The sequence below is a fragment of the Eptesicus fuscus genome, chromosome 13, assembly GCF_027574615.1.
Source record: "Eptesicus fuscus isolate TK198812 chromosome 13, DD_ASM_mEF_20220401, whole genome shotgun sequence".
Taxonomy (NCBI): domain Eukaryota; kingdom Metazoa; phylum Chordata; class Mammalia; order Chiroptera; family Vespertilionidae; genus Eptesicus; species Eptesicus fuscus.
In genome coordinates, this window is record NC_072485.1 from 12,336,118 (window position 1) to 12,363,945 (window position 27,828).

The window sequence follows — 27,828 nt, forward strand, 5'->3', positions numbered from 1 at the left end:
AGTAGCTAAGAAAACAAACTGCAGATTTAAGATTCAGCAGTAATAACTAACACTATTTTATGATGATTGGATGTGAAGTATGACAAAGCACACAGATATAAGATTATACAGTGATGGACAAAAGTGGGTATACAGTTTAGTATGGGAAATAATAATTCAGAAATAACACAAGAATAAACTGTTTCACATACTCACAACTGTAAACCTACTTTTGCCAACCACTGTATGTTACTGTAAAATGTACTTGCATTTCTATATTATCTATGAAACTAGAGGCCCCGTGCACGAAATTCGTGCACTTGGGGGAGGAGGGTTCACTAAGCCTGGCCTGCGCCGTCTCACAGTCCAGGAGCCCTGCGATTGACAGCGAAAAGGTAGGCCACGCCCACCTGGCAGGGCTCCCAGATCAATGCCCCGTAGATGGAGGACCTGCCCACCCGCCACAGCGCCGTCCTCTGTGGGGCAATCGTGGAGCCGCCACACCCATTGATCACCCTGCTGGCCAGTGGCCTGGGCCTCCCTCTGTGGGGCAATCATGGGGCAATGGTGGGGGTCCCCCTCGCATCACACTCGCCTTGGCTGGCCTGGCGCCAGTGCGTGTCATAGCGTGGTTGTCAGGACAGTCGTTCTGCTGTTCAGCAGTTCCATTGATTTGCATATTACGCTTTTATTATTATAGATTATTTTGCTTTCATTTAGCTTAAAATGTTTACTCTTTAGTAACAGTCTATTTAAAGATCTAAGCCCTCTAGAAATATATGACACTATTATTTCTAATTGTAGGGCACAGATATGAGGGATACTCTCAGGAGGGTAAAAAAACTGCTTCAACTGTATACAAAGTAGGTAATCCACTGAGCTATTTTGCTTGGCTGGGGAAGAAACTAGCTTAATGACTAAAAGGAGGTAATAGTTTTGTGCATTAGCACTGTATCAGGAAATGCTATACGATCAAGCGAAGTGTACCTATGGTAATAAGATGTAGTAAATAGTGGCATAAATGCCACGCCACAATGTTTATTTTAAATTTGAAATATTTGATTTGGAAAATTGAGAATGTAGGTGCCTTCTACAAAGAAGGAACTAAAAAATATTTGTTGAATAAAGATCAAACCTCACTGCTTAAAAATGAAAGGCAAATCATCAACATCATAATTTTTTTAATCTTGTAATTAATTTTTTTCTATTGCAGCGACTGGTATGCCAAAACAAAGAAAAATAGTCTAGACATACACATATTCTAGGAATCACAGCAATGGTAACACAGTGAACTTAAAATGTATCTAAGAATCAGATTCCAAAGACAGTAATAATAATAAAGTAATAATAAATTATAGTCAAACAACTGGAAATACTTTCAAGTACCTGGCTTTATGTAAAAAATGCCACAGATGAGTTTATCTATTTCTTTAATTAGTTTTTAGTTAATGTTCCTCTATGATTGTTTTAGGGCCTTCAATTAGTTCCTCAATTTCTTTCAAGAGAATGTCTACAAAACCCTCTCCACACAGCTGCCTGGGGATTATAATGTATTTCTCTTCTTTGCCAGCAGTGTGAACTAAATATTAAAGCCCCTGCACCATTATGCAGTGACTATTTCATTATTTACTGTAAATAGTAAGCTGAATTTCCTGCACTATTAGAAAAAAATGTAGAGTCGAATTCCCTTAGATTAAATGTGTCCATGCTGTGACTCCACTGAAAATTATTATGTTAATTGGCAAAAGTTGTAGAGGGGCAGATTACCATCTAATATATTAAAGAATGACGATTAGGTTTGTTCTGCTATAGAACTTGCAATCTTCCCAAACTCAATGGATCTCACCATTCAGTGTCCAAGCACAAGTTAGATGGAGATATTACATAAATGGGTCATTCTTTAAATTAGGAAGCTATACTTGTAGGAAGGCCAAACTAGAGGATTTAGAAGTTCATGAATCATTTTTAAGATTTACACTAGAAAACTATAGGGAAGAAAATAAATTGAAGATACTCAGACAACAAATATTCCAAGTATTTCTTGGTTATTTATAATGTGCCAAGCATTACACTAGGCACTAGATATGAAATGAAAGAAAGAGACCTTGCCCTAAATACTAAATAGTTCACTCTCTAAAGGGGAAGAGAAATAAGCAAATTAAAAAGTGCAAGTGTTGATGATTTTTCACTAAAGCCAAACAATATTCATAGATCATTGAATCAAGAGATTTACCTTATTCATAGAACCTAACATTTCTAACAAATAAGCTTAAAAAATGAAAGGATTCTTCTTCTTCAACTGTTCTATGAATTGGATTTTCTTTTCTCTAAAGGACAAAATTTCTTTCATTTCACCTAGAATAAAAAGCCATTTACTTACTCTGACTTTCAAGTTTTCACATGAACTGGCCTCCCATAGTCTCTCTGATTTAGATCTCCTACTTCACTCTCATTCATTCAATTCCAACAATACTGGTCTCCCTGCTGTTCGTCCTACACATCGGACACATTATCATCTTTGGACCTTTAAAAATTCCTTATGCCCGCCGAAACCGGTTTGGCTCAGTGGATTGAGCGTCGGCCTGCGGACTCAAGGGTCCCAGGTTCGATTCCGGTCAAGGGCATGTACCTTGGTTGCGGGCACATCCCCAGTAGGGGGTGTGCAAGAGGCAGCTGATCGATGTTTCTCTCTCATCGATGTTTCTAACTCTCTATCCCTCTCTCTTCCTCTCTGTAAAAAATCAATAAAATATATTAAAAAAAAAAAAAATAAATAAAAAATAAAAAATAAAATAAAAATTCCTTATGCCCAAAATGCTCTTCATTCAAACACAGACTCTTCACTTAAGTCTCTGTCTGGATGTCACTTTTCAAATGAACTTAGTCTGTATACTTCAAGCTTAGTCAGCACACCAGGTACTCAAGATCCCCACTACTTTTCCTTGGGATGTATAACTTTCTATATGCTAACTTATTATTTTTATTGTTTATTGTCTCTCTCCCTACCCACATGAAACTCCATGCAGGCAGGTGTTTTTATCTGTTTTGTTCACTAATAGCTGGATGAATGAATCATGGAACAAAATTAATTTGTTTTACATAAAATGGACACCAAACTTATGTCTCTCATTCTGTAGGGGAAGTACTTAAAAACCAGTCTGACTTGCACAAAATCAAACAGTCAGTAAATGACAGAGTCCACCATAAAACCAGGTCTCTTTGGCCTAGGCTTTTGTCCATCAGGCACACTAGTGGAATGTAAGGCAATTCATACGAAAATAAATTTTAAAAACAAGCATACACACACACACACACAGAGTTAGAGATACATTTTATATTAAAACTAGAGGCCCAGTGCCTGATTGAATCATGCACGTGTAGGGTCCCCTACACGCTTTCGTTTTCGATCGCGGTGGAGCTGGGTGCCTGTCCGCTGGTGCACCAGGCCTTTCAGAAGCCTCCGCCGAGCCGGAGGCTTCTGAAAGGCCTGGTGCCGGAGCAGACAGGCACCCAGATCCCCCACTTTTGATGGTCCGCGGCCGCTGAGGGGGGCTACCCTGCTGTTGAGAGGCGCTGAGGGGGGCTGCCCCGGACACCTGGCTACCCTGCTGTTGAGAGGCGCAGCTGGGTGTCCGCGGCAGGCCCCCTCAGCGGCCGCGGATCTGGCCGTTGAGAGGCACAGGGGGCGGGAGTCCCGCCCCCTGCGTCTCTCAACAACAGGGTAGCCCTTCTCAGTGGCAGCAGATCCGTGCCTCTCAATGGCCGGATAGGCCACCCCGAGTCCCGCCCCCCAGCCTCCCGCTGCCCAATCATGGGCATAGCGGAGTGATGGTAATTTACATGTTACTCTATTATTAGATAGGACTAGTGGCCCAGTGTAATTCATGCACATTAAAAGGGAATTAATTAGAAGAAATAATTTAATATTGCTATTTGCCCTTTCTCTATAATAGAAGTGTCAGAGATGAAAGAAAATTAGTAAAATGTATATGAAAATCTTCCTCCTGTCAGAGTCTGGGGCGCACCACGGGAACCAGAGTCAAGTCCCCACCCACCCGCATGCGCCTCAAAAATCACACGAGACCCAGACTGGGCCGGCCCCACCCCCATCAAACCCACCGGGCAGTGGGCACAACCTCAGGTACCCCAGCCAGGCGAGGGGTGCAGCCTCAGGTCCCCTGGCGCACCCTCAGGTCCCCCGGCCCAGCGCCTGGGCGGGGGATATGGCCTCAGGTCCCCCGGCCCAGCACCGAAGCCGAAGGCGAAGGCGCAGCCTCAGGTCCCCCGGCCTGGGGCGAAGGGCGCACCTTGAGGTCGCCAGGCCCAGCACTGGGATGGGGGGCATGCCTTGAGGTCCCCCATCAAGCCCCACTAGGCAGGAGGAGGTGCGGCCTGAGGTCCCCCGCCCTGCCCCGCCCCAGCGCCACGCAGCCTCAGGTCCCTGCTGATAGCTCGTTATGGGAACTCCACCTCCACTGTAGGCGCAACCATCTTGTGTTATGGGAACCCCACTCCACTGTGGGCGCAGCCATCTTGTGATGGCATGAGGGTTAATTTGGATATTACCTCTTTATTATATAGAATATTACCACTGCCAAGTAGTATTATACAAAGTAATCATATACCTACAAACCTAACTTTTAATACTTACCTTTATCCCAGATTTTTTTGATGATACAGTTTCTTTGAATTTATTTGCCTTTTCAAGTTGGGCTTTAAGTTGCTCAGCTAATTCCTTCAAACAGAAAAACAAGAAAAATACATCTGAATATATAGTTAAATCCCTCATTGTGTCACATTTCAAATGTATACAATAGAAAGAAAAACATCATAGTAAACAGCCGTGTAGCCATCAACAAAAATGCAGTTACCAAACCATAGCCTAGTACATTACTTCTAAACAAATCAATCTCAGTGACAAACTTTTCAAATACCTGCAGCACCTATTTATGCTTTGAAAATAAATAATTAAAAGGATATATATTTTAGGGAAGATAGGAAGATGAAGGAAATACATAACTTTAAGAATGACATTTTTATAGTTTCTTAGATATTGTCAACTTCCAATCCTCAAACTCTCAGCATTTGTAAGAAGGGAGACATCACACGACTTAAAATATTACTTCATTATTGAGAAGTAATTTAGATAAAAACTCTGAATATATTTCATTTTTACTCTAGAAAGTATATAGGAATTTATATAAAACTAAAGGCCGGTGCATGAATTCGTGCACGGGTGGGGTCCCTCAGCCTGGCCAGCGTTCGAGGCCTATGGGGGGCCAGCTGGCTTGGGAGAGGAACCCCAGGAGGGTGGTCAGCCAGCACACCCCCCCCCCCCTGCATCAGGACCTATCCGGGGGCAAGGGGGAGGGATCACAGGAGGTTGGCTGGCCAGGGGCAAGGGCCGTGGGAGGTTGGCCGGCTGGCCCCCCTGATCGGAGCCAATGGGGGAGCTGGCTGGCCAGGGGGAGGGCCGCAGGAGGTTGGCTGTGGGAGCGCACTGACCACCAGGGGGCAGCTCCAGCATTAAGCGTCTGCCCCCTGGTGGTAGTGCACATCATAGCGACTGGTCAAGCAGTCACTTGTTCGTTCGGTCATAACGGTTGCTTAGGCTTTTATATATGTGATAGCTGACATACAAAGCAATAAATCGCAAAGAAATAAACAAATTTATATGACAAGCAAAAAATAAAACTCTGCTGCAGTGGTTCCATAAATACAGGAACAATTCCTTTAGCATATTAACCTCCTAACTTGGTGACCTCTCCTTCATTATTTTAACTGATTCTTTGTGCTTTCAGAACTCAAACTTTTTTTTTGCTATTGTTATTGTTGGTTTGTCTTTTTTCAATTTCTGGTAAAGCTCTGAGTTGAAGTTCAGTGTTACCAAGGACCAGATTCAAAGTGGGAAAGCAGCACACATAAGATATGCCTTTTATCAGACATACAACTGAATAAAAATGTGTCTTGTTTGGCCACCTTTACTTCTACTACAGAAGCTGAACTGTTAGTATACCAAGGACATATTTTAGGGAAGGTAGGAATATGAAGGAAATAAACATAAACACAGAGACTATATTTGCGTTTGAGATGAGTACATATATATGACCATGAGGGAATCTACTCTGTCAAAACATAAAAAGCTACCCGACTTTGCTAATCTGCCATGTGCAATATAACATGTATTAGTATAACAGAAATGTGGCAATATAATAGATAGATGATAGATCAACAGATAGATGGATGCAGCTCTTACCAAATCATCCCTATTTCTATTCCATTTTGAGGTAAATGAGTCTTAAATCACAACATTACAGGAGTTAAATGAGCTAACCTATACAGAGTAACTAAAATATTATTAGGCACAAACACATTGCCTTAAAATTTGAATAAATTAATTAACCATCCTCTTGAAGAGTTCCTATTTTAGGTTCCTATGTAAAAAACTATTAAGAAAGTAATACATGTCCTTAATAATGTATGACTAAAAAAGAGAAAAAAGTCACTGATATCTTTATCTCCCTCAGATCTGAGCTCAGTAAGTTAGAAATGCAAGAATAAAGTACATAGCAAAGTAGAAAAGAAATTAAAAAGCATTTAGTTCCCTAAGATCTTAAATTTCAGAAACCTGACAGAGAAAAGTAGGTAATTTATTTAGAAGTAGACAAACAGTACTGTTTTTAGAAGTGTTCAATTTCTTTAAAGAATCAATAAGCAGCAATTACCCTCAAAATGTGCTATGCCCACATTGCTAAGGAAAATTCCAAAATTACTCATCAGAAGTTAAATACTTAATTACTGTTCTCCAAAAGAACAACATATAACAATTGCTCATCAGGAGTTAAATATTTAATTACTGTTCTCCAAAAGAACCACATATAAGTCTTACCATATTTCCCATCATCTCTGCCTTGATAATCTTGGCTCCCAACTTGTTCTTCTCATCAACACTCAGGATGTGGATGGACTCATCCTCGAAGCGACTTCTGTTTGAACAGGGCAGATTAAGAGCATATGACATATTAAGTACACTGCAAATAACAGCATCAAGACTTAAATGTTACTTTAATTGACCTCACCAAAGTTTCAACCAGTATGTCATGATGTACAGATATATATATCAATGTAACGTCACACCAAAAATTAATAGTTTAAGGCAGTGGTCGCCAACAGGTGGTCCGCAGACCACTGGTGGTCCGTGAAGTCCAAAAGGTTGGCAAACGCTGGTTTAAGGTTCTGTGTTACATTGCCATGATAGCCTACGGCAGTTAAAATAATAACTGAACAAAGTCCCACTAACAATGATGTAAAATAATATAGAAGTCAACTATTCTTCATTATTTATTATTCCCATACTCATTCTAAAACAAGGAAACAAACAAAAATTAATAAAAACACTAGAATCAGGCCATAATTCTACACATCTGAAGAAACTTTTCATTCAATGTGATATTATTAATAACCTAAGGAAATGACATATTTAACTCATTGAAAGAATAAAAACAATGATAATGTGCTCTTTCGCTAAGTCAACCCAGAACTAGTCACACAACTTAAACTAATTTACAAATAATATCATGTATGAAATTATACTAAGGAAGCTTCACAAAAGAAAGAGAAATTTCAAGCCAATGTCAGATTCCTGGCACATACTGCTGCCCGGGCTTACTACCTTAAGAAAGATTTGAACTACAATGCAGGAAGGGTAAGCCCAGGAAGAGTCTAACTCCTCAGTAAAGGAGATATAGCTAAGAGTCCAAGAATTCCCAAGCAGCTAAAGGAGAGAGAGCTGCAGGGAGTTCCGCTGAAGTATTCACCTAGAAGCTACACACACCCAAGAAAAGAATCATCCAAAAGGGTTCGAGGAACAAGGCCTGGTCGCACTAGCCAGACTAGGAAAAACTCACAATTCACAAAGCACAAGGTAGAGTCTTAAAGAGAAGGGTTTTGCTTCATTAGTGGAAAATAAGCCCTAGAATATGCTGCATTGGGCTCACCTCACAAATGTTAAAACAAGAATCAAAGGATCAAACTGTTTCCAATTAACTTAACCATGTCACCAAACAAAGTTCAACAATACTTATAGAAATGCAAAAATAATCAGCACTCAATAAAATAAAATTCATAATATCTAGTATCCAATCAAAATTACCAGGTATACAAAGACAGAAAATTAGACTCATCAGTAGTAGAAAAAGCCATCAATCAAAACCAACCAAGAACTGACACAGATGTAAGAAACAGCAAACAAGGGCACTAAAGTTCTTGTAACTATTCCATATGTTCAAAATGTTAGAAACAACTAAAATGTAAAATAGATTAAACTGAATTTCTATGACTATTACAATGTCTGAGATTTTTTTAAAAATACACTGGATAAGATTAATGGAACATCAGACTGCAAAAGAAAAAATTAGTACACCTGCCCTAACTGGTTTGGCTCTGGATAGAACATCGGCCTGTGGACTGAAAGGTCCCAGGTTAGATTCTAGTCAAGGGCATGTACCTTGTTTGCGGGCACATCCCCAGTAGGAGGTGTGCAGGAGGCAGCTGATCAATGTTTCTCTCTCATCAATGTTTCTAACTCTCTATCCCTCTCCCTTCCTCTCTAAAAAATCAATAAAAAAATATATTTTAAAAAAATTAGTAAGCCTAAACATTAGAAACACATAGAGGAAAAGAACTATTTCAAAATGAAAATAGCATCAGAGAGCTGTGGGACAATCTTAAAGACCCTAATATCCAAGCCATTTGTGTCTTGAAAGAAAGGAATGGGAGACAGAAGAAACAAAGGCCAAAACTTTCCAAATTTGTTAAAAAAACTTACATATCTAAGAAGCTCAAGGAATCCCAAGTACAAACACACACACACACACACACACACAAACAAAAAAACAAAACTAGAGCATTTTGAAAGCAGGCATAGAGGGGGAAAAGAACAGACAAATTTATACACATAAAAACAAAGGTAAGTATGACAGCAGATTTCTCATCAGGAACAACGTAAGCAAGATAGCAACAACATCTTTAAAGTACTTTAAATTGTCAACCTAGAATTCTATGTCAAGTGAAAATACCTTTCACTATGTCAAGTGAAAATACCTTTCAAAAACAAAAATGAAATAAAGACTTTTTCAGACATAACAAGCTGAAAGAATGTTAAAGAGAAGCCTTCAGGCAGAAGAAAAATTATACCAGACTGAAACTGGATCAACCCAAAGGAAGGAAGAGCGATAGAAATCATGACTATAAGAGTAGATATACAGTATAATACTTTTCTTCTTCTTACTTAAATCTCCTTAAGGTAACTATTTAAACAAAAAAAAATTATATATGAGGGGGTTATGAAATAAAATGTATATGACAACAGTAACAGAAAGGACAGAAGAGAAATATAAACAAACTATTGTAAAGTTACTATACCATACAGGAGTGGTCTAATATCACTAGATATTAAAAGATATTAATTCAGTTAAAGATATATTCTATTCAAAGCTAAGGAAACCACTAAAATAACAAAAAAAAATACAAATAACAATAAGAGAATTGAAATCGAATCATAACAATAATCCAGAAGTCCAATAAAGGGGGGGGGGGAAGAACAGACAGGAAAATAGAAAACAAATAAAATTATAGATTTGAACCTAATTATACCACATTATATATGAACTAGAGGCCTGGTGCACAGATTCATGCACTGGTGGGGTCCCTTGGCCTGGCTTGTGCCCTCTCGCAATCCAGGACCTCTCAGGGGATGTCAGACTGCGGGTTTCAGTCCGGTCCCCACAGGCAAGGCTGAGGGACCCCACCATTGGACAAACCTGTGCACTGGGCCGGTTTCGGCCCAACCCCCACAGGCCAGGATGAGGGACCCCACCGGTGCACGAATCTGTGCACCAGGCCTCAAGTATGCATATAAGATCTTTGGTTAATCTCTTCCTGCCCTCCTTCCTCTCCCCTTCCCTCTGAGATTCATCAGTCTGTTCCATGTTTCCATGCTTGTGCGTTGAGCATCTGCCCCCTGGTGGTCAGTGCACGTCATAGCTACCGGTCGAAGGGTCAAATGGCCGAACGGTCGCTTAGGCTTTTATATATATAGATCATCTAAACACCTGAATTAAAAAGCAAAAATTGTCAGATGGATAAAAAAGCAAAACTCAACTACAAAAATGCACTTTAAAGACATAAATATGTTAAACACAGAAGAATGGGAAATAATATATTGTGTTTTAACACTAGTCAAAAGAAAGCTGAAATGGCTTAATATCAGACAAATTAAATTACAGAGTAAAAATATCACCAGGGACAGAAAAAAAAAAATCATTTCATATGAAAAAGAGGTTAAGACATCAAGAGTACAGAAGAGTCTCTGAATATTTATGCACCTAATAAAAGAGCTTCAAAACTACCTAGAGAAATAGACAAATCTACAATTATAATTGATTTCAAGACCCGACTCTCAATATTTGATAGAATAAGTAAACAGAAAATCAGCAAGGATATGGAAGACGTGAATAACACTATCAACTAACACCGTGGTCGGCAAACTGTGGCTCGCGAGCCACATGCGGCTCTTTGGCCCCTTGAGTGTGGCTCTTCCACAAAATACCACGGCCTGGGCGAGTCTATTTTGAAGAAGTGGCGTTAGAAGAAGTTTAAGTTTAAAAAATTTGGCTCTCAAAAGAAATTTCAATCGTTGCACTGTTGATATTTGGCTCTGTTGACTAATGAGTTTGCCGACCACTGAACTAACATAACCTAATAGACATTCATAGAACACTCCACCCCAAAACAGAATACACATTCTTTCCAAGTGCATACCAAAGATTTACCAAGATAAACCACATTCTGAGTCACAAAACAAGGCTCAACAAATTAAAGGAATTCAAGTCATACAAACTATGTTCTCTGACCACAATTAAACTAGAAATCATCAACAAATATCACTGGAAAATCTTCAACTATTCGGAAACTAAATAGCATACCAGTAAATAACCCATGGGTCAAGAACAATATCAAAGAAAAATTTCAAAGTATTTTGAACTGACTAGCAGAGAAACATGACATATCAGAATTTGTAAGATCCAGCTAAAGCATTACTTAGGGGAAAATTTATAGCACTAAATACTTCTGTTAGAAAGGAAGATCACAAATTAATCATCTCAACTTACAACTAAGAAAGTAACTAATTAAAACAACTGATTAAACCCAAAATAAGCAAAATACAAGAAAAAATAAAGATCAGAGTAGAAATAAATAATAATGAAAAAGAACAATAAAGACATTCAATGAAACCAAAACTTGTTACCACAATCAATGAAATTGATTAACTTCTAGCCTAACTGATCAGGGGGGGAAAGATACAAATTATCAATAAAGAAATGAGAGAAACAAAATTACTACATAATCTAAACACCTTACAAAAAGATATCCGGATGGCAAATAAGCACAAGAGGAGATACACAACATCGGCAGTAATTAGGGGGATGCAAACTAAAGCCATAACGAGATCCTGCTACACATCCACTAAATAGTTAAAACAAAAAAAACTGACCATTCCAAGTGCCTAGAAGGATGTGGAGGAGCTGGGAGTCTCATATACTGTTAGTGATAATGTAAATGACACAACTACTTGGTGCAACAGTTTGGCAATTTAACATATGGTTACCATATGATCTAGCCATTCCTCTCCTAAGTATTTACTCAAGAGGAATGAAAGCATCAGTACATACAAAGACCTGTACTAAAAAAAAAACTTTATTTATAATAGCCCAAAACTGGAAACATTCTAAATGTCCACTATAGGTGAATGGCAAAACAAATTGTAGTCTATCAGTGGTACACTATTCATAAAAAAAAAAGGGGGGGGGGTGGCAAACTATACAACATGGATGAAACTCAAAATTATTCTGATTGAAAAAAGCTAGACAGCCAGGCAAGCATGGTTCAGTGGTTGAGCATCGACCTATGAACCAGGAGGTCACGGTTCAATTCCTGGTCAGGACACATGCCCAGGTTGTAGACTCGATCCCCAGTATGGGGTGCACAAGAGGCAGTGGATCAATGATTCTCTCATCATTCATATATCTCTCTCTCTCCCTCTCCTTTTCTCTCTGAAATAAATATATTTTTTTAAAATAACAGACAAAACTAAGAGTGCATGACATATGATACCATGTATATAAGACTTCAGAAAATGCAAACAAATCTTAATGAAATAAAGATGAATGGTTGGCTAAGGGGGTTGGGAGGTATAGGTAGAGAGGGATTATGAAAGGGTAACCAAGAAACCTTTTAGAATGATGGTTTCATTAGAATATACATATTTCAAAACTCACCAAATTGTATACTTTATAGTTTATATGTCAATTATACCTCAGTAAAGTTGTTTTTAAAAACCCTCCAAGGGCTGTGATAACAAATTTAAAAAGCAGAAAAATATCTGTCATAAATCTCAAATATAAAGAGCATATCTATGGATTACTAGTTTCCCCGAATTCCTAGATTTCATCATACTCTACTGAAATTAACCTGAATCTTCAACATACACTCTGAACAAGTAATAGAAAAGACCCCCAAGTTAAAACTTGACCTAACAACCATATATAAAAATTATTCCTTTGGGGCAAAAAATAAAATATTTTAATAGACAACACTTGAGGTTTTGTGTTTTTTTAAAGGTATTAATCTCTGCAGAAATTCTGTGTGAGCCATTTCTTCTCATAGTGGTGAAAAGAAAGGCAATACTCTGGTGCTTAGACTAAGAAATCTAAAATACTTCACGGAAAGCACCATTAGAAAATAACATATTTTTGTTCCCCTGAAGTTCTTTCAGGCTACATTTCAAAAAGCAATTAAGACAAACAGCAGGGGCCCCACACTGTGTAAGCAGGAGAACTTTATCACTTTTTATATGCTTCTGTGGACTGAGGTACTGACTGTATTATTAGTTGTACTTTTTTGTATGGAAAAAAGTTTTCAATCACTTTTTTAAATTAAATTCTGAGGTACATGTCATTTCTATTGTATTGTGAATGTAATTTATTTGCATTTCAGGGAACCTAATCATATTTCAATAAAAATTTTGACTTACTTATAAACACTTTTCTCAATTTGCACTCTTTCCCATTCAATTAATTTTCCAAAATTCTCTGCTTTGAAAATTTACTATTGCTGTCCTTTATGAAATTTGAAATTTTTGCATGTATGTATAATATAAAACAATTAAATGACAACAGTCATGCCCTTTCTAAAGAGTATTGGTGTAATTATTCCCCCATGAAGTCAGCTTGCTCCATCGTCTGCTGTAACTGCCTAGCTTCCTAAGTGAGAAACTTCCTGGATATTTTTCCTTTTTTTCCTGCCTTTATTCACTGCAAAGTATTTAAGTACCTCACCAGGTATTTTGTTTTGTTTTCCCCCTACAAAGGTATGTTCTAGTTCACTAATTTTCATCTCAATACCAGCCAACTGAGAAAATTAAAAAGAAGGGAAAATAAAATGAGTAAGGGGATGGTTTCCCCAATATTTCTCTAACCCTTTCTGTTAATCCAGTAGATGCTCACATAATGCATACACGGTACATATAGGATTTCTTAATGAGTTCAGTTATTTCAAAAATAAGCCATCCTGTAAACAAGCTTAAGTTTGATAAGATCAGAAGAATGAAGGCCAAAAGGCATCCATCTGTCCATCTCCTTTTGAAGACAAAGATTTTAGGATGTTAATAAACTATATCAAATGTGAACAGATTCATGCCTACTAATAGATATGGGTCAAAATAAAAGTATAAATACCTAAAAACAGATTACTAAATTCTAAGATTTCCTAATTCAAGCTTTTCATGAAGCACTAAAAGCTTTTTCTTTATAACACTAATCGTTATCTTGCACCATCATCCATTCAAGAAATGGGAAATCCCTCTTAGTATTATGAGAAAAGAAGTTCTGCAGTCAGATTCACATGGATTCTGCCATTTACTAGCTTTATGATCAGGCATGTGTCTTAACCGTTCAGAGGCTATCGATTGAGAAAATGATTAATATTTACCTTCACATTATTGGAATTAAATGTAATAATGTATATGTTATGGTAATTGCAGTAATATAATTACAGAAATATAACAGCAGAAAAAATTGTAAATTTATCTAATTTAAGTTCCAAGGGACATCTCGGATACAAAAATAACCTCCCCGTCAGACCAGATGCTTTTTTTCCAATTTGATTGAGTAAAAGAAACAAACAGTCCAAACACAGCACTTAAACTGGTGCTCAAGAATGGTTAGTTCCCTTTGCCAATGAAAGCCAAACACTGAGTCAAAGAGGAACCCTCCAATCAGTTCCTGGTCCATCATGCTTCAAATCCAATTGTAAAGTCTCTTCAAGAACAGCTTAACCAAGAATGTCCACAGCTGGTGCACAGATATGTGACCAAATCCTCTCAAGGGGCCACAGAATGAAAAGCTTCATCCCTGAGTCGAGCTCCTCCTCTCCTCCACAGTCACTCCTCTGGTTCATGACCGCTTGTCTCTCAGCCACAGCCTCCTCACCAGTGGATCAGCCTTAAATCTGTTTCATTTCCCAAACTAACCTTCACAGCACCTTGGAATCTTTCTAAAATCCAAATCTGACCTATTTCAAATCCTTGAGATACTTCTTCCCTATCACTATAGGATACTGCCCAATTCATAAACATGCTTCTGGAGCCATTTACAGGATAAACAGGCAATATTTGCAACATCTGCTTACCATTTTCCTCTCATTCAATAGAGAGGCCAATATGTGCTAAGCATTCTAACAGGATTTAAAGATGCAAAGACTAGAAAGAGTTATACCCTCCTCTCAGGGAGCTACTGCATCCACCCTCCAAAATACTATTTACAAATCCTGAACTATACCACTCCATCTCTGTCCATGTGTTCCCCGCCCCCCACCCCCATGTTGGTTGCCCTTTCCCACTTACTGCCTAAGGGGTTTTCCTTCAAGAGCTCACTACCTTTCCCTACACAACTTTCCGGGACTCCATTCCTCCTAATCTTATCCCAGAAGAGTCAATCACTCCTTCTTTTATGTAAGTACTCTAACAGTTAACTACCTATACTTATAAGTATCTTCGAATTTATGTACCTCTTAGCAACTGCAAACTGGAGTAGTCTAGCCTCTTGAGAACCTGGAGTAAAGCCTGGACAATTATACACGCACACAACCTTAGACATTCTCTATCCCTGCCATGTTTATGAAGTCAACACAGCTAGATTCCTCCTTTGGTTCCTGGGAGCAAAGCTCTGACTTGAACCACAGCCCATCTGACTGGCCTCCCTCAGTCCAGATTCTGCCCGCTTACTCCCACTAAAGCAACACTGTGCTTTAAACCCACAGCTTCAGATGGAGCCATTAATAAAAATGATTTACCACTCATGACCCTGAACACAATGCTTAAACCTACTACTGCCACCACTGAATTCTTTTATTGCCTAAAACCTCTTCCTTCAGTGTCACATTCATTTGGTGGTATTTTTAAACATATTTTGACGATCATTCAAGTATAATTAAGTCACTATCCTTGGATATTCATTTTCTATTTATGGTTACCTCCTACAAGCCTACCACTATGCTAAATCAAGTGTTCCTACGTCTGATTACACTCTACCTGGGTTTCCTATTCTACTAACCCAGCCCTATATGTAAGCATAATATGTACAAGAATAATAAAACCAGTAAATACTATTTCCCTAATTATTACAGATACAACCACTATCTTACCAATATTTCTCTCTGAAAACTCTAACATTCGTATTAAAACCTGTCAAGTATCAAAAGTGGATTATTTTTTTTCTCTGCAAAACCACCACCATTCAGTCATGCTTCCCTGTGCAGGATCTTTCATATTCCTTTGTCACTTCTTATTTGGGCTATAGCAATATATTTTCCTTTAGTCTCCCAGACCTCCAGTAGGCATGCGATATTTAGAATTATAATTATTCATAACAATGGAATAATTTCCTTTGAAAGTAATATGGAAACAGTAACAAAATACACTGAAGTATTTCCTGTAGTATATCCATTTAAAAAGAAAATTAATTCATTCAGTTTTTTAGGTTGCAAAAAAGCAACAAATTTTAAGCAAATATAGCTACTGAAGCTTTTTTTGTTAAATAAAACTGTGAAATGAAATGCAATCCATTAAACGAAACTACTGAATTGTTAAATGTCCATATCTCATCCATCAAATTTAAGAAACAGGAGATTGCAACTCACATCTAAATAATAACTGATATTCTAAAAATACAGTTCAGTCCGTTGAATCCTCTGGACCTTAATATTAATTTATTGGTTTAAAAACAAATGACAAAATACCCAGAAAATGAAGACTTTGTGTCCTGTAGATGTTCTTTTCTCAGTGAGTCATCCCTCGAGCTTTCATCGTGTGATTTCTGGCTTGCATCTTCTGAGATATGTTGATAGTCAACACTGTGACTGGTTTCCAATGGATTTCGATGTGAATGTTTCCTCTCCCCTTCTCTCGCATCAGATCGACTCCTTGATGATAAACTTTCTTGGCTTTCTGTCGGTTTTCGAAAACCACAACGCACAGAACCCTGAGTGGCCAGTGCTGAGGGTGAACTAGATGATTCAACATTCCTGCCCATGTGATGAAATGACAGTTCATCATCAGAGGGCCTGATGAATTTAGGTCTCAAATTTCCAAGAGAAGAAAACTCTTGACTTTGCCTTGAACTGGAGTCTCTTCTATATGTTTCTGAAGAACCAGTTCTATTATTTTTTTCATCACCACAAAACTTATCTTTATTTTTTGTAATATCTGTTGAACTATGTTTATCCCTTGAACTTTTATATTCTGTCAAGTCTGATTTTCTACTTTCTTGACTACTTAGTGCTTTATCTGAATATGTTGGCTTCCTCCAGCGTTCTCGTCTACAGTCTTCTTTTGTGGATGCAGTTTTTTCAGCTTCTTCTAATTTCGACTGAAATATTTCCATTGACTAAAAAGGAGGAAAAGTAAACAAGATATATAAAATTTTAAAAGGTTCAATGATTTGTACCCCATATTCTACTGGGCCATGATGCACTGTTATTTAGCACAATGAAAGAAAAATCCAACAAAAAGGTAAAAAAAAACACACAACACATATGGTCATCCTACCTGATGTGGGCTGAATTGTGTCCCCCTAGCCCCTGACCAAAGTCACATGTTGAAGTTCTAACCAGGAGTACTCCGAATGTGACCACACTTGGAAACAGCCTTTAAAAAGATGACTAAGTAAAAATGAGGTCATTAGGTTAAGCCCTAGTCCAATCTGACTGATGTCCTTATAAGAAGAAATTTGGATACACAGAGATAACAAGGATGCACACAAAGAGAAAATACTATGTGAGATACAGCTGGAAGGCATGCCAAGAAGAGAGGCCTCAGAAGAAACCAAACCTGCTGACATCTACATCTTGGACTTCCATGCTCCTAAACCAAGGGTGAGGGAACTTTTCCTGCCAAGGACCATTTGGATATTTATAAGGCCATTCGTGGGCCATACAAAATTATCAGCTTAAAAATTAGCCTGTCATTTTTGGTCAAACATTTAATTAACTCATCCCTAATGCCTTGGAAGGGCCAGATCAAATGATTTCACAGGCCTTATACAACCCACAGACCAGACATTCCCCAACCCTGTCCTAGACTGTGAGAGAATAAACTTGTTATTCAAGTCATCCCATCGGTAGAACTTTGTTATGACAGCCTTAGCAAACTAATCCACTACCCAAAAATAAATACTTTTAAAATATGATTAATGAATGAAAAATTACCAAATTAAAAAGAAATCTTGGAATTGAAAAGGAGTCAGTAAAATACATAATACAGGTAATAGTTAAGATATGATATTTTTTTAATTCCTAACTGTTACTGAGATTCAAGAGGTTGCTACACTGCTAAAACATACAAACTCTATGTAAAAAGCAGAGTTCAAGAACAAGAAAGACTTGAAAATAAAAACTGTGTCTATAAACATGCAGATACAGTGCATGGAGGAATAGAAAGCATGGAATCCAAATTAGTGAATTCAACACTAGCCTGGGAATTCTCTACAGTTAGGAAAAGATGGTAAATAGATACATTATAAGGGAAAAAGAAACATGGACTCTTAATTCTAAGGTAATTTAAAATGCATGTACTAATACTTACAGAAAGAAAGAGCAAAGATAGAAAAAAAAAAACCACTAACAAAATGTAATAATATAAGAAAATTTCCCTAGCTAATTTTCCAGTTCCAAAGTACTCATCCGATATCCATAAGAGTGGGAAGAAAGTGAAGCATAAAAAGACTCATGCATTCCATCAAACCTCAGAGGGAAGGCAGGGGTGGGGGAGGGTCAGAGATCAACCAAAGGACTTGTATGCATGCATATAAGCATAGCCAATGGGCACAGACAATAGGAGGGTGAAGGCCTATATTGGGGAGCAGGGGCAGGGGCGGGCTGGAAGAGGTCAATGGGGGAAAAAGAGGACATATATAATACCTTCAACAATAAAGAATTTTTTAAAAAAAGACTCATGCATTAAAAACACTAATTCCTGAGTCTCAAAATTCACATAAAAAAGGATTCTTAAAAAAGACTAGATCAGAGGAAGGAAGGAGTAAGCACAGGCATGTAAACAGATGGGAGTAGGTAAGAAAGTAACACATTACCTACAAAGAAAAGAAAGTAAGACTGTTAACTTCTCATCTACAAATGCTATAAATAATGGAATAAAGATAAATTTTTAAAATAATTATAAGGCAATAATTCTATGTGCAGGAATCAAGTCACAAACTATCCTACCCTCGTACTGACCAAAAAAAAAATCATTTCCAAAAACTGCCAAAAATATCAGAATGCAAATAAATCACTTACTAATTCGGGGGGGGGGGGGGGGGGGGCGGGAAATTACTCAGGATCAGTAAGCTAAACCATAAATGAATTAGGGTAAGAATCACTGCAAAAAAGAAGGCATGCTATAAACCAAATGGCAAATGTAACAAGTAAGTCTAAATAATTGTTCTTGTAGTTGTGAGGTTTAATGCAATTGTCAAGAATAAGGTGCATATTTTTAAATTTATATGGAATAAAAATTTCAAATTATTTCAATAACATCGGAGAGGTGAGATGGGAAACCAAAACATGCTGAAGTTATTTCCTTGCACAAGGCAGAGATAATCCATAACATTTATTTATTTTTTGTTATTTTTAAAATACAGATTTAACCTATTCATTAAATTCAATGGCAACATAAACAGAATAGATATTTTGGCAGTAAGGTGGGGGAAATGTTTTCATAATGAAAGCACCTCCTCATTGGCAGCTACAATTAGTGGCTTCTTAGAGTCAATAAAATATGATAAAGACAACAAAACAGCAATTACCACAATTTATCCAATGCTTATTATATTACATTGTTTGCATAATTTAAGTAGGCTCTAAGGTCAATACCTAAGTTCAAATCTATGTATTGACCATGTAATCTTGGTTATTTAACCTGTGTCTGTCTCAGTTTCCTTATAAAACAAGAATAATTATACTGTTATATTAAATAAGTGAATTACACACATAGTATTTTAACAATGCCTAACACATGAAAAGCACTAAGATAATTATTAATGTTTCCAACAATTCTATGACAATGATAATAATAGTCATGTTTTTAAAATGGGGGGGGAAAATGATGCTAAGGTCACAAAGCAATAAAGTAACAAACCTAATATTGAATTCAGAACCATGTGACTACAAAGCCAAAGTTTTTTACTATGTCAAAATGCCTCATTCTATGATTATTAACTGTTCTAAAGAATTAAAAAATAGCCAAGACCGGTCTGGCTCAGTGGATAGAGCGTCAGCCTGCGGACTCAAGGGTCCCAGGTTCGATTCCAGTCAAGGGCATGTACCTTGGTTGCGGGCATGTCCCCAGTGGGGGCTGTGCAGGAGGCAGCTGATCAATGTTTCTCTCTCATCGATGTTTCTAACTCTCTATCCCTCTCCCTTCCTCTCTGTAAAAAATCAATAAAATATAAATAAAAAAAAAAGAATTAAAAAAATTATATAAAACGTTACAATCCAATAATAATTATCCCTACTCTCAAAACTTAATAAAAATAAATAAAAAGAAAACTAAAGGACATAAAGATATAAATTCGCTAATTAAAAAAATTGCCATGATCAAACAGGAGAATGAAATCTTGCCATCTCTGACAGCATGGGTGAAAAGCAGAAAATGGCTTCAATAGTTTATAAATTTAAACTTTAATACCAAGTCAATTCAAAAGTGTTGCATGGCACAAAACACTGACAAAATTAAAGAACTTAATTTCCCACATAACTCTAAAAATAACACATATGTCCTTAATATGAATACTCACCCCATATCTTTCAGCTACAATGTCTTCAAAATTTCTATTCTGTTTCTCAGCTTGTTCCTTCATTCTTTGGTAAGACTTCCTTAGCCAGCTTAATCCACCATCTTCTATTACTGACACTAAATTTCAATATTAAATGTCAGTTATACTTTTCATGTAGTATAACAGAATTAATATTACTTCTAAAATCACTTAAAAAATAAAATTAAACATTTTTGATATTTAATTATTTTGAATGTTAATTATTTTGGTAATAAAAATCATTAAGTGCATTTAAAATTTACCATATATTTGTGTGCCTATATATGCAAAATACAGAGTTTGTGACTAAGAGGAAAGACAAATAAATAAAACTATCCTTAAAAAACTGCAATCTGCCAAAACCGGTTTGGCTCAGTGGATAGAGCGTCAGCCTGAGGACTGAAAGGTCCCAGGTTCGATTCCGGTCAAGGGCATGTATCTTGGTTGCCCGGCACATCCCCAGTAGGGTGTGTGCAGGAGGCAGCTGATCGATGTTTCTCTCATCGATGTTTCTAGCTCTCTATCCCTCTCCCTTCCTCTCTGTAAAAAAATCAATAAAATGTATATTTTAAAAACAAACAAACAAACAAAAAAACTGCAATCTAAAAGATGAGAATAAATGAATATAATAATAAAGATAATATTGGTTGAATAATACAAAGAGACATAAAGAATTAAAGAAAAATTAGAAAAGGGAAGGAGTATTTTTAAATGGAAAGTAAGGAAAAATTTCACAAACCAGGCTCAAAAAAAAGTTGGATTTCTTCAAACAGAGTTATGAATAGGCATGGAATTCCCAGAAATAAATAAGGAACAAAGGTACAGACATAGAGGGGGAAAAGTACCTCTAATATACCACAAAAACAAATATGGAAATTATAGATGATAATGCTTAAATGTATATTAAATCAGATTATTCTACATTACTAACAATTACCACTATGAAAATCTGAATGCCTTCAATGAACTTTATTAAGCCACTTATATTTCCTTCTATACACATCACACTTTGATACATATAAAGAAGAAATCTAGCCCAGCCAGCATGGCTCAGTGGTTGAGCATCAACCTATGAAACAGGAGGTCATGGTTCAATTCCCAGTCAGGGCACATGCTCAGGTTGTGTGCTAGATCCCCAGGGGCATGCAGGAGGCAGCCAATCAATGATTCTCTCTATATCATTGATGTTTCTATCCCTTTCCTCCTCTCCTTAGCTCTCTGAAATCAATAAAAATATATATTTTTTAAAAAAAGAAATCTAATCAGTTATTTAAGTCAAAATTCTGTTCCTGATTTTTCTTGTCCAAATATCAATTACTTTATATTGCCCCAGTTCTATAGCCAAATAAAATGCATACAACACAGATCCTAAAAGACATGTACAAGAGTCATTAAGAATCTGCCATAATCTCAGCCTAGAAAATAACCCATGTTTACCATTAAATGGATATATATTATAAATTATGATATATCTTTTTTTAATCTTTATTGTTGAAAGCATTCTAGATGTCCCCTTAAATTATGATATATTTCTAAAATAGATAATATGTAGCAATGAGAATAAGTGACTACAACTATACAAACATGGATGAATCTAAAAATATGGACAAAGAAGCGGGAAATAAAAGAAGGCTTAGTGTATGATTCCAGGAAAAATTGATTTTTGGTGCTAGAAATCAGAATAGTAGTTACTCTTCTGGTAACAGCATAGGGACTAGAATGACCACAAAAGGAGCTTTGGGGATGCTAATAATGTTCTGTTTCTCAAACTGTGTGCCAATAACACAGATGTTTTCACTTTGTGAAAATGACCAGTGTGTATACTTAAGGGTTGTGTACTTTTCTGTAAGTGTTAAATGTCAATAAAAAAGGTTACTTTAAGAAAAAATAAATTTTCAACCCTCAAATTCGAGTTCCTCATTCAAATCTGAGTTTATCTTTACTATTCTAAGATAACAGGTCTTTCTTTACAGGTCTAAAATACTTTGTACTTCAAAACCTAGATCTCTAGTTAACTCAATGATTCACTTTTTATTCAAGTTTATTTTGCTCTTGCTCTTTCTTTTCTTATTTATCTAGTCTATGAGCTCAAAATTAACAATGTACTCAGAAAGTTAGTCTAACTCTGCAATTTATACAGTGATAAGAGAAACCTCTTGTAATTAAACTTATGTTAATGTCCCAAATATGTAATTAAATTGTTTATTCCAAAGATTTATTTGTGAAACTGACAAAATACTGATGGGCACAATAAAAACTTCCTGAACAGTTAGTTTTCAGAGGAAAAAAAATCTCAGAGAAAAAGTAAGACTGTTTTGATTCCTCTATGTTGACAATTATGAAAACTAACAGGAATAATAATTTTCATTCAATTCAGTCAGTAGTCAAATCCACAATTTTAGAAATATTTTTACAGTAATGTCACCTTCGGTCGATTATATATTCTATTTCAATAGTCTTATTAATCTTATGATTAGAGATGGCAAAATTACAATATTTTAACAAGAGAAAATTACCAAATTCAGAATTTAAAAAGCAAATAAAAAACACCAACTTGTAGCACCATCGATCTTGAAATTCAATCCAACAAATATTTAGTGAAATTTACTATGAATATGAAAATTTGTTGCAAACAGTTGGGAATAAAAATGTAAGACATAGCCCCTGTCCTCTATGCTGAGATAAAAATATATCAATAATTATAATAAGTTCATTGGTATGCAGCACTTAATATATACCTGTATCTGAAACTATTTTTATAAGTCAAAAATTAAGAGACTGAAAAATGTATGCTTCCATCATAATTAAGTTATATTGTTATAGACCAAATATAACCAAACTAGAGGCCCGGTGCACGAAATTCGTGCACGGGGGTGAGGGGAGTCCCTCAGCCCAGCATGCACCCGCTCCAATCTGGGACCCCTCGAAGGATATCCCACTGCCCGTTTAGGCCCCATCCCGGTGGAATCGGGCCTAAATGGGCAGTCGGACATCCCTCTCACAATCCAGGACTGCTGGCTCCCAACTGCTCACCTGCCTGCCTTCCTGATTGCCCCTAACTGCTTCTGCCTGCCAGCCTGATCACCCCTAACCACTCCCCTGCCAGCCTGATTGATGCCTATCTGCTCCCCTGCCAGCCTGTTTGCCCCTAACTGCCCTCCTCTGCAGGCCTGGTCACCCCCATCTACTCTCACCTGCAGGCCTGGGTCCCTCCCAACTGCCCTTCCCTGCAGGCTTGATCGCCCCCAACTGCCCTCCCTTGCAGGCCTGGTTTCTCCCAACTGCCCTCCCCTGCTGGCCATCTTGTGGTGGCCAACTTGTGTCCACATGGGGGCAGGATCTTTGACCACAAGGGGGCAGCCATCTTGTGTGTTGGAGTGATGGTCAATCTGCATATTACTCTTTTATTAGATAGGATAGAGGCCTGGTGCATGGGTGGGGGCCAGCTGGTTTGCCCTGAAGGGTGTCCTGGATCAGGGTGGGGGTTCCCTTGGGGCGTGGGGATGCCTGGGCGAGGAGCCTGTGGTGGTTTGCAGGCCAGCCACGCCCCCTGGCGACCCAAGAGGAGGCCCTGGTATCTGGGGTTTATTTATCTTCTACAATTGAAACTTTGTAGCATGGAGCAGAGCCAAGCCTTCTGCTTGCTCCGTGGCGGCAGTCATTTCTGTTGGGATTTATGTATCTTCTATAACTGAAACTTTGTAGCCTTAAGCAGAGGCCTGGGCCAGCCAGGGTGTGCAGAAAGCTTGGCTTCCTCCATTGCTGGGGGAAACCCTAGCCTCCTGCTCTTTCCAGCTCCGTGGCTGCCGCCATTTCTGTTTGGATTTATGTATCTTCTATCATTGAAACTTTGTAGCCCTGAGTGGAGGCCTAGGCTGGCAAGGGCAGGCAGAAAGCTTGTCTTCCTCCATTACCAGGGAAACCCAAGCCTCCCTCCTGCTCTCTGTAGCTGTAGCCATCTTGGTTGGGTTTATTTGCATATTTGCTCCTGATTGGCTTGTGGGCATGGCTTGTGGGTGTGGCTTGTGGGTGTAGCAGAGTGATGGTTAATTTGCACATTACTCTTTTATTAGATAGGATGAATCTGTGCTGCATTCCCCATTTTTCTTAGAGGACGGGATAATATTAAAATAGCAATAAACTAAAGATCAGGAGAACCTAGATTTTTAGTCTTGCTGCTGCTACTAACTAGTTTAAAGATCGTAAGCAAGTCATTGACTTCTTTAAACCTTTGTTTCTTTATCTGTAATATAAAGGCAGCTGATTTAAACCACCTTTGACATTTCTTCTAACTCAAAAGATCCTAAAAGAGAATCCAAAAAAAAGAGGGAGACAATCTATAAGAACAGAAAATATCAGAAGAGTTTTGTAAGCAAGTTTTTGTAAGCTAGTTTTCTACTAACTACATAGTAACAAGTATAGTCTTCTAATGAAGAATCTAGAATAACTAACTCTGGACTAGAAATCAGAAACCTAGGTTCTACTACTGCTCACAGAACTAGAAGTAAATTACCTGGTCACTTTAAGCTTTAGTGCCCTAAACTAAATAACATCTACTTTGCTATCTTCACATGGTTGCTACAAAAATAAGCTGATATGTAAATGTGCCATGTAAACTTTAAAATGTACAGATATTCCCGTTACTAAAATATGATTTAAAATAAATTGTATGGATACTGAAAGTTTACTTATTTTTCCACTTAAGGGCTCGATTCCCAGTAGGGGGCGTGCAGGAGGCAGCCGATCAATAATTCTCTCTCATCATTGATGTTTCTATCTCTCTTTCCCATCTCCCTTCCTCTCTGAAATTAATAAAAAATGTTTTAAAAAAATATTTTCCACTTAATTTTGTCCAAAAAAAAGAAAAATAAAGATTAACTCATTATTATTAAAAATATGGCACCTCAATCATTACAAAAATACTGTTGATAAAATCTTCCCAGAACATTTAATCGTAAGGAAAAGTACTATTTGACATTGTCATTACTGAGTATTTACTATATTCCAGATACCATGTTAACAGATTTTCTCATTTAATCCACACAATAACCATATGATAGGTACTTACACATGAATAAAATGGACTCAGAGAGATCAGGAAATTTTCCCAAATTCATGAAACTAGTCAGTGGAAATACAAAGTTCTAATCCCAAGTACCCTAACTCCAAAGTCTGAGTCCTTACCTATAACAGTATGTGACCTCTACATACCTCAATACCAAACTTATAAACTTTTTGTTGCCTAACCATTTCAACTCTCAATGGTCTAAACAAAAAGACCACACGATCTGCATATGCAGTAAAATCTGCAGATCATTTCTTTAAAAATAATTTCAACTTTGGGATCTGAGCCTCTGACAGACATAGTTTTCTGTCATCTTTCCTTTCTAAGTAAGTACAATATGGAAGAGGGAAGTGTTGAAAGCATGTTATGAAGGGGAGGAAAGAAAGGCCCTTTAAAAGCTTTATGAGATAATCATTGACCAGCTGCCTCCCGCACACCCCACACTGGGGATCGAGCCCACTACCCAGACATGTACCCTGACAAGGAATTGAACCGTGACCTCCTAGTTCATAGGTTGATGCTCAACCACTAATTCACACCAGCTGGGCTGAAATCACATCTTTAATATTTACACATTATTTCATGAAATTTAATACTTTTTATATTTTGTTATAGAATGTAGCAAACCAAAGCATTATTATTTCCTCAGAGAATCATACTTTGTATCAACCCAGGAATACCAAGTTATAAGAAATGCCTGTGTGGCTATTACAAAAATATACATACCTTTAGTAACTGATGATGCAGTACAGTCTTCTGGTGGAAGACCTGTCCCACCATCCTTCCAGTATGGATTCAATTCTCTTTCCAGCAGCCTGGACTAAAACAAAATATTTTCAGAGGTCATAATTTAAAAATAATCCCACCATAAATAACATGTCTGAGACTCAGTTGCAACCTTGGACAAATATTTAAGACAGTCTTCTGCAACTTTCAGGAAATAATGTCTAAAGTAACATTTACCCAATGCTACTATTAAATGTCTCCTTTGGCCCTGATTGGGTGGCTCAGTTGGTTGGAGCATCATCCTATACAGCAAAATGTTGCAGGTTTGATCACCGACCAATGCATGTATTGGAAGCAACCGGTCAGTATTTCTCTTACATCTAAGTTTCTCTCATTCTCTCGCTCTCTCCTCTTTCTCTGCCCCTTCCTCCCTCTAAAAATCAATAAAAACATATCCTTGGGTGAGAATGAAAAAAAAAGAGCCTACTATGAATTACAACTGTGCTGGAAACAGACGATATAACAATCAATATGCCTAACTCTGCCCTTGCTAGCTTATAAAATAGGAATGCAGACAATGAACAAGTAAGTGACAAATGCTTTGAAGCTAAAAATACAGAGCACTAAAGCCACACATAATTAAAACACCTTTCACAATGAAGGATTAGAGACTTCCTAGAAAGTTAGCATGTGCAATCTTAGACGAAGGAAGAGCAGAAATAAGCCAAATTTTCTTTTGTGGGAGGAAAAGGCACAGAGACACTCCAGATAAAAGGAACAACAGCATGCTCACAAAACCCCAGAGAAAAGGGAAAATATAGCACTTTGAGGGAAGTTAAGGTAATTCAGACTGACTGAAATTGAGAAGCATAAACAAACAATGGTTAAGAGATTAGGTTGTAAAATAATCAGTGACGAGGCCACATAAACCATTTTAAACTGCTATTAAGGTTTTATGCTGGGGCAACAGTGAGCCATGAAGGTGACACTGGCTTCGTATTACACAAAGAACAAACTCATTTCAGAGCAGAGGAGAGAGTGAAGAGCAAGATTAGAGGTAGCATCTCACACCTGTCAGAATGGCTATCATCAACAAATCAACAAATGACAAGTGCTGGCGAGGATGCAGAGAAAAAGGAAACCTCTTGCACTACCAATGGGAATGCAGACCAGTGCAGCCACCGTGGAAAAAAAACAATATGGTGTTTCCTCAAAAATTAAAAGTGGAAATTCCACTTGACCCAGTAATCCTACTTCTAGGAATATATCCCAAGAAAACAGAAACACCAATCAGAAAAGATATATGCACCCCTATGTTCATAGCAGCACAATCTAAAATAGCTAAGATTTGGAAACAGCCTAAGTGCCCATCAGCAAATGAGTGGATTAGAAAATTGTGGTACATCTACACAATGGAATACTACACTGCTATTTGCAACAGCATGGATGGAACTGCAGAGCATTATGCTGAGCGAAATAAGCCAGTCAGAGAAAGATAAATATCACATGGTCTCACTCATTTGTAGAATATAATGAACAATATAAACTGATGAACAAAAATAGAACCAGAGTCATAGAAGCATCGAACAGACTGTCCAACCTAAGAGGGAAGGTGGGGGGTGAGGGGGTAAG

The 27,828-nt window shown here is 37.5% G+C and overlaps 1 protein-coding gene across 6 annotated transcripts in view; it reads right to left on the reverse strand.

The window, feature by feature from the left end:
• Positions 1–27,828, reverse strand: part of CWF19L2 (CWF19 like cell cycle control factor 2) — a 95,567-nt gene that overhangs the window by 48,927 nt on the left and 18,812 nt on the right. For 5 of the 6 annotated variants that reach the window (XM_054725242.1, XM_054725239.1, XM_028131996.2 and 2 more), the window contains 5 exons: positions 26,197–26,290; positions 20,388–20,503; positions 16,336–16,982; positions 6,869–6,965; positions 4,631–4,714 (listed from right to left, as the gene is read on the reverse strand). In XM_054725242.1, the coding sequence (XP_054581217.1) occupies positions 4,631–4,714; positions 6,869–6,965; positions 16,336–16,982; positions 20,388–20,503; positions 26,197–26,290 (1,038 nt within the window). The remainder of the gene's footprint in view (positions 1–4,630; positions 4,715–6,868; positions 6,966–16,335; positions 16,983–20,387; positions 20,504–26,196; positions 26,291–27,828) is intronic. The other variant, XM_054725238.1, reaches the window with a different exon arrangement.